The sequence below is a fragment of the Necator americanus genome, chromosome I, assembly GCF_031761385.1.
Source record: "Necator americanus strain Aroian chromosome I, whole genome shotgun sequence".
In the NCBI taxonomy this organism is placed as follows: Eukaryota; Metazoa; Nematoda; class Chromadorea; order Rhabditida; family Ancylostomatidae; genus Necator; species Necator americanus.
In genome coordinates this window covers 5,867,249-5,875,873 of record NC_087371.1, presented here as the reverse complement: position 1 = coordinate 5,875,873, position 8,625 = coordinate 5,867,249, and the positions used below count along the sequence as shown (strand labels likewise).

The window sequence follows — 8,625 nt, the reverse complement described above, 5'->3', positions numbered from 1 at the left end:
TTATTCATTCGTTTGTACTTTCGTAATGGCGCTCGTCTAAAGTTTTATTCTTTGCAAATGGCTCTGCCAACGCAGGATATGGAAGCGAGCTTCACGAATAATGGAAGTCCATCAAGATGGGCACTTCTTACATATTTAAACGTGGCGTCACAAGACATACACATTCATCACATCGCTTTTTTTGTAGGGCATTCTGTTTGGGATTTATTTCTCAATCCGTTACGTCTGTTCGGATAGAGGCGCTGCGGCTAATCAATATTAAATTCGTGAAAGCGTCAATTTTTTTAAAACTCCTGCTTTATTCAGTGATACGTACATAGTTTGTTTAAGGATCAACCACCATTCAAATCGATTTCAACCCAATTAATAAACACCTGTATGCGAAAAGGACAAAAATTTTCCAATTTACTGTGATGGTACCAGCACTGGTACCCATCAATACTCACCGCTCTGTTATTTGAATTGTTCATTCCCCTACACTTAGATGTAGGCGTTTTCAGCCGAATACCAGATCAGTTTGTGATTGTGATTTTTTTGTTGTTGTGAACAGCCGCTTCAATTCTACTGCTCTAATGATATGTAATAACGCACTTCCAAGTGAGTTGCAGTGAAATAAATGCAAGAACCAAGTAGTCTTCATACGCCCTTTTTCTGCTCGCTGTTCCCCGAGTCTTTTGCAAGGAGGAGCTGTAGGCATTGGTGGTAAAGATTCGGAGCCGATCGTCCGAACCTTAGGAGAGGGACCAGAGCGAGAACTCCAAGAACTCGCGCTGGCTAAGCAACAACAATGCCCTAGCCACTCTGTATCCTACGGGCTTGCCCATCTCCCGCTCCGATTTCCGCTTCGAGGAGCTGCCCCACTTTTCTGCAAACCCCAACCCAAGTGATGCAAATTGGAACAAGATTAGCCGGCGCACGAGCATTCACAAATTCGGTTTATCTACGAGGCAACAATGCAATGTAAACAACATATATTATACACAAACACTTCAGTATGAATCGGTTTTTTTCGGACGATCCAAAATGGTAATTGGTTCTCGGCTTCTAAGGGGTAGATGGTAAGCGGTTTGGACGCCGTTGGAGCCAGCAGTGGTGATGTGATTGAGAGTGGTAGATGGTGTGCGCGTGAACATGAGAATATTGCGATACCAAAACACGAGACGAAACGCACATTTGAAGAAGGAAATGAACTAATCATCAAGTGCTAGGAGTCAGGGATTATGTCCTGCGGTTGGCAGGGGAAAACTTCACATTGTGCCATTTGGAGTCTTTACCTCGTGTCGGCTGGGCGCGACACCCGTGCCTTACTATTTAGTATACTGCGATTACTGTCCTGCGATCTTAACGCGATACACAAAAGGGTGAACGGAACCGTCAATACGCTTTCAGTATGGATATTTCCATTTGACATTATTACTCGTCGTTATCGCAGTGTTCTCCAAATACTTCATTAAATTTTTTGGTGATTTTTTTCAAGTTTTTCTTTATTTGACGGGGCATATTTTTATGTAAAACCGACGTTGTTCACTAAATTTCCTCTTACCTCAGTCTAATGTAGTTTCGTAAATTCTAGTGTTAAAGGAAGCAAATCTAATTCATTTAACATTAATAAGTGTGTTCAGAAAATTGTCATCAATGTTGTTGTTTCTCAAAACTACCAGTAAACTCATCGACATCTGCAGTGGTTTTTTGATTTAATCCACTTACATTGTTCACAATCCTAAAACAGTAACGTTCTCGAACTATACGTAAAACTTTCAAAGAAAAGAACAGCAAATAGTTACAACAAATAAGAGGAGCGTCAGAAGAAAAGTGAATTAGGGAGAAATTGATTTTACGCTAACCTTCTAAATGAGGTAATATTCAGTTGTTTCCCGATGTACTTTACGTTACCTTACAATTTTCAGCTCCTAAAAGTCCCACAAAACTGGATGTTTTTACTAAATTCTTATGCTAGAAATATTCCACTACTCTGAGTGAGTATAACTTTAATTTCGCAAGCAGTGATGGAGATGCGTCAGCCTTGATCCAAACAGTATTTGTAAAGCTGTCCTAAAAGTTTCAGAATGATCCCTTCGCTCTTGTTGGTGCGACTAATAGTCTTCCTCATAGCTGCTCGAATAGCATCGATGAGGGTAAGCATTCGGTTCATCATTGATAAGCCGAATAAAAGAAATCATTCAACCACTTTTTTAAGGTAGAACAGATCAACATTTTCAAGAATGGAACGGGTGCAGATGTTCTTCAACTGAGAAATAAAGGAAGGTTGGCGCACACTTTTCCTCCCATATCTATATTAGGAAGCATTTTATAAAATCATCCTAGAAGTTTACACCAGACTTCTCTGAGAACGCTAAACATGATAGTTGATAATGGAACTCAGTAGCGAAAAAAGTTAAATTGTTTGCTGCAATTATGAGCTGAAAAATTGTTCTTCTGATTCGTAAGAAATGTCAATTCCACTGGTAATTGAAGAATTATTCATGGTATATAATAACGGGCACACACAGTCACGTGTTCATGGTAGGATGTGTCCCAAGACGTCGAAGTGATCTATCGGCAGTGGAAAGCTTTAATATGGGATGAGAAGGGTCCCGCTGCGCCGAATTCGGGTAAAGACACCGGCAAGAGGTAAAACAGCTTTAGATGAGAAATACGGGGTCAGATTGGCCCATAAGGAGGCTAGCAATGATCCTGCGGCCGGAAGTGGCGCGACGCCAGAAATTGGAATTAGCGAGATTTTTCAGCAGCACTCATTTATTCCAAGCAGGTTTGTTTTAACGTAAATGAGATATTGTGGACCGTTTTATGGGACTGATACAACGTGTATCCAATGGTACACGTCCGTATGTCTAATCCTCTGCGGTTACTCACACAATATTTGCTGGGTCATCTCTTAAAAAACTAGAGGCGTGTTTGGAGACAACTTCTGAAATAGTAGTTAACAGTTTACGTGATGTGACGTAACACCATTGTGTTTATCAAAACAGTGATGGTGTTCATGTTAGTTCACGTTTGTAATCTATATTAATTGCCGAGTGGAAAGACAAAAACTTTTTCAGTTCTTTGGAATATGTTTTCAAATTGCAACGGTATCGAAACCATATACAAATCAGATTTGAATACCCTAAATTTAGGTTGCCCTGGAATTCCGTAAGATGATAACCATAATCCATTAGTGCGTATGCCGAGAAAAAAAGTTAAAAATCTCTTCAGCCAAATGATTGATGCCCAAAAGGAATTGATCCTTCATTTTGGTCGGTAATTCATTTGATGTGGTGGTATGTTTGCGATTGATGAAACTTCATAAGGATAAACGGTATGCTATTCGCTCCTGTAGCATGTGAAAACCCTTTCCACCGCATATCTGTTGTCTCCAAATAATTAAATCCTTTAGCTTCCTGATTTGGATTTGCTCCATACTCGGAGCGGACCCGGGGCACGACACTCCTGAATGCTAGCCGGGCGTTCAGACTGACTTCGTCTTTAAGCAATATGCATGGCCGATTGCTTGAAGTATTCCTACTCCGTAAGCCTTCCACTTCTATTTGTTCCATAAATAAGTAAGACTTGTCTGCGCGGATAAGAACGCTAAGTTTGTACACCTCTTGGTTCTAACAAATAGAAAACTTATAGACCGACCACGCCATCATTAACCATTGTGATTCTGAATTGAATTCGAAGATGAATACGTTGTCACATCCGAAACGGACGGATCAGCTTCAAACACTTTTTCCTTTATTCGCTTCACATCACCATCGTATATTCTGTTCAACCTTTCCTAAACTAAACACAACATTTTCTCCAGCGTCCAAATTTCTATCGATATACTATAGAAGTTCTAAAATAGCGTAAACTTGCTTATTTTGTGATTTTATTTCTCATTTCAATAAGTGCAGTTTCCACATGTCACCATTTAAGTAGCGCAAATGAAACAGTGGTGTTTTAGTGCAGGTAACTGTGTCTTTAAATAGAATGGTGATAGTGAATCATATGCGCGTTTGTGCACTCCTTCACGTTGTCGTTGGCGTGTACTGTTTATGATATCACCAAGCATTGCAAAAAAACGCTTTCCTTTGACTCTTTTCCAAGAGTATGAACCACCCCCACTTTCCTTTGCCTTTAAAGCTCTAGTGAAACGTCCATAGAGTAATCCCTCTCGTTATTTTTTTGGAACACTAAGATACGGGATCAAGAATTCGGTGCAAACTACAAAGAAACAAATAACAAACCACAAATAATCGACTACGTATTTTCAGCAAAATGTTCAACGCACTTCAAGCAACTCCAGTTCAAAATGGAAAGAAAAGATTCATGGAAATTTTGTCATACCGTATACAATTAATGCAAGCTACGGTACTTCTATGCTCAAGTAATGTAAGACTCTCTCACATAAACAACGGTGTTTTAGACGAATCGAAAATGAGAATCATTGCGCAATGAGACGTAGCATAGAGGATAACACGTGCATTCTGTTTCAAACCGTGGACGAATGAACAGAGTTATATCCAGATCGAAATCGTGATGGGTAAAAACTCCTTTTTCTACAGATTGCTTCCATTTTCCAATGTGTCCGCTTTTCCGTGCAGAATATATTATTACTAGCAAGAAAACCTGGATTCGAGTATCTTGAAATTTCTGAAAACAGAACAGGCGAATTTGTGCAGTAAGTCGAAACAGATTAGAAACTCCGTTAGATTGCTTGAATCGCAAGAGTAAGCATTCCCTTTTTGAGAACAATGGCTTAATTAGTTCTGTTAGCCCTCTTTTCACCAAACTCGCGAATGTCGAAAAGGCAGATGAAAAAATGAACGAAAGATGTTCCGCTGTGAATCTTCGATGGATCGATGGCTCGAAGTGTGGCTGTAGTGCCCACTATGCTTTTTTTATCCCATTGGAGTCGATAAATTGATACCCGACTTGTATAGACGATAAAAACATTGAGATGATACTTTAACGGTAGAAGACCTCAGTGAAGTGACCGCGCTGGAGTCACGTATTGTAGTTACGACAACACTTTCTTTTAAAGATGCTGGGCAGGTATTGGTCGTCTCGGAAGTAGAAGCGAAGTATCGCTACATCATAGCGATAAGGGATCGTAAGTTCTTACCGAAGTTGATATTCGGTTTCGAATTAACGAAAACAACTAATGTTTCCTAGGTGCTTAACGAACGGAATTGTTATTCATGAATTGATGCACGTAATAGGACTCCAGCATGAACATTCACGGTACGATCGCGACAACTTTGTCAAAGTGCACCGCGAGAACATTAAAAAGGGTGAGCTAATAAACAATCATTCCACTGCAAATTCAAATATTATCGCCTTCGATGAATGGTATAATTTCGAGAAAGTGAATGCTGACAAATTTACGACACACGGTGTCCCATACGACTACATGTCGATCATGCACTATAAAAAGGATACGTTTGCGCGCCCAGGAAAAATATCCATCGAAACACTCAATCCTAGTTATCAGGTTTGTGGCTAAGAGGAGTAGAGCATCAGGGACATGTTTTCCGGTCTCTCAAACGAATGAAAATTTTTCAGTCAGATCTATGGTTGTTTTCACAATTTTTTCCTGAGATTCGAAGAATAATCTAAGCAACCGTTAACCATCCCAAATGCGTTTCAAAAATACTTAAACGCTTAACACACATACGCAAATCCGTGGTTCTCAATGAACTCTTCGAATCCCTTCAAAATATAATGCAACAGAAATTGAGGAGGTTGATAATTCGTGCACGGGGTGATCATGGCTGATTTCGACGGCTGGGGCTAATTTCAAAAACACCTCTGTGTTTTCTAAAAATATAACCTTCAGATATACGATACTTATTAAATTGAAATACGACCTCTGATAATTGCAGCTTGCCATTAAGCCATGCAACTGACGCCTCACGACTCGATTATCTTAAGATCAACAGGACGTATCAGTGCTGGAGTGGTGCATGGGACGGCCAACTGGTACTATAATTATTATCCCACCATGCGAAGATTTTATTCCCAGGTCCTTCAAAACCTTGCAGGGAGTTTTCGATTATTCGGAATGGAATGGAAATGGAGGTCGAATTTTTTGTTGCGCAACTTGGGCAAAGATTGAAGAGGGCAATAAGGAATCACCGTTCAATCCTATTTTCGGATTCTAAAACTACTATTGTTGCTGGCCTGATATTTTGCGAAGGTCAAATAAATAACTGCACTATGACTCGTTTTTCTGGCACGCTTTCCTTAGGATCCTAGGGGCTTCTTTATGTGCTTGCTTCTGCTTTCCTCATTCACTAAGACTTCAAAAATATTCGGAATAAAAAATAGGAAGGATTCAATATTGAAGTATAGAGATATATGATACAGGATGTCAGTAAACGCAAGACACGCATTTGACTAGTTGGAAAACAACAAAAAAAAAATGAAATCTTCATCAAATGCAATAAAAGGGAAACCTTTAAAGTTCATTAACTATTCAGTGCAGTTCGATGGCCAGCATTTCCTGCCCCACACAAATATATGCGATACTGAAGTTCTTCCTACCCACGGTTACGGTCGTCTGATGCAACTGAGTGAATAACCTGTGATTCTTTGTTTTAAATGATTAATGTCGTCGACACGTTCTCTGTTCACATGTTGCTTCATATTACTCTAAAGGTAAAACTCTAACGGGGCATCCCAGAACCCCTGCCACTCCGCCGGTGGAGGAAAGTTGTATCCAGAAACTTATGAGCAATCTTGTCATAGTGGTGAGGTGCACGGCCATATTGAAAGTTTTCACCTTCTGGAAATTGTGGCATTACATATAATTCCAACGTATGATGGTAGTTGCCTGCGGTCGAAGTGTGAACGCCAAAGAAAAATGGGTCCCACTTTAGCAATCATCCAGGCAAACCTCACCTTTACTACAGACATGTTAAAACCAGACTCAACGTGGGCACGAGGAATTTCAGCATTCAGACGTTATGAAGAGGATGAAGATGTCCTGAGGCACTGATTGCCGCCTCTATTTATAGTCTTGTGAAGAAATCGCTGATCGTTGTTGATCTCATAAAGCATATCCACGAAAAACACAAATCGTTTGGGTCTATACGCAAGTTCGACAATGTGACAACTCGATCCTAACTGCAACGTTCAACCGCACAGTTTCACGTGTAACCGCATAATCAGTAGCTCTGAGTTGCATGTACGTTATTCCGGCTGTGGAATGACGATGAAATTAACAGCATTTTGCAATCCCGTTAAGCCAATGGGTCTCCGAGAAAATTTATTAGTGGCCTAATGTTTCTACAAGCTCGCCTTATTTGAGGGTCCGAAAATGTTTCGAGTTTCTTGATGCAGACCATATCTCGTCAAACTCCTTCTCTCTCCTTGCTAAACCTCAATATTCTTTCACATACACCATGCAATAACTCAAAAAAAGGAAAACAGTCTGACCAGACTCCTACCTGCGAGGCTGTTGAACCACAGCGTTCCTATAGATTCTAACCATGGTATCTAATAATATGCGAATGATATCCATGCCATCTCCAATCACGTTGCTTATTCCTGTGAAGATGCAATGCTGTCATCGAACTTCCAACCTGTTTCATCAGCTAAATGTACTTTGATGCGCAATGTCATCAGCCTTAGAGTTTCTAAAATGTAAATGACAATGCACGCGAGAAAAGCGGTTTAGGTTTTCTTGCCGTTTCTCGGAAAAATTGCAGTTCCGCATCCTTCTTCTTTCGGAGTTTGTTCTCTTTAACCTTAGGACGATATTTGTAGATGTTATGCCGGTGTTAGTCTTCTCGGAGGCAGAAGTGTACTAATGCTGGAATTGCACATCAGGACCTACAATCGGTCCTCTGAGAAAAGAGAGTAAAGCAAGTTAATCAACAGATATTTCGTTACCATGCATCGCAAGCTTGTTTTCATGTTTTCCATTTGGAAAACCAAACCAAAGGGTTTATCGTGAACCAAGAGCGACCTTGGGGCTGCCCTGAGACGCGGGTGGGTTCATGGGGCAGATTGCCTGCTTTTCTTTGCCAGGACTGACCCACGACGTCCTTTTGCGTGCTATGTTAGGATCTCTTTTGTCTGTTTGATTCAGCAGTTCTTCCAGCGCTCTATCACGTGACGACGTGAACAGACACTCCTGGCACATCTAGGAATACTCTAACCACCAACAGAACCCTTGAGAGATGTTGAGAGATGTCCTTCGGAGTTTAATCGGCGCACACAACACCTATCCACACTTCGCAGCTGCGACGTGAGGAACCATGTCTTGTCTTTGCGGTGCAGCGGAATATATATCGAAAGCAAAGCGTAGTTAGCCTGGTCACAATATGAGAAGAATCGACGATCGATGGTCTAAAAGAACGCCAGATAGCTTACCATGAGATGATAAACGCCCTGAATGGAGAACGGAGACGAAATGGAGTGATGTGTTCGCAACTCGGATGCACCAGCTAAGAGTTCAGCTGGATACGGCTCAAGGATCTCGTCAACGTCACTCACGAAACTTGAGAACATCTTAAATGACAATGGCGAGGGAACGAAACGAGTGGAAGAGATGCTAATGCCCGCACGTCCAGTGAAGACGGGCCATTTGAGTATCTAAGTTAAGGTAAACGCAGTGAACTATTTTCACTTCTT

The 8,625-nt window shown here is 40.9% G+C and overlaps 1 protein-coding gene across 1 annotated transcript; it reads left to right on the top strand.

Moving 5' to 3' along the window:
- Positions 1–2,066: 2,066 nt before the first annotated feature.
- Positions 2,067–8,590, top strand: RB195_004637 (uncharacterized protein; the record flags this gene model as incomplete). The annotated part of the gene is made up of 5 exons (XM_064182571.1): positions 2,067–2,135; positions 2,198–2,265; positions 5,030–5,098; positions 5,161–5,279; positions 8,451–8,590. The coding sequence occupies 5 exons, from the start codon at positions 2,067–2,069 to the stop codon at positions 8,588–8,590; spliced, it is 465 nt and encodes a 154-aa protein (XP_064033838.1).
- Positions 8,591–8,625: the final 35 nt, after the last annotated feature.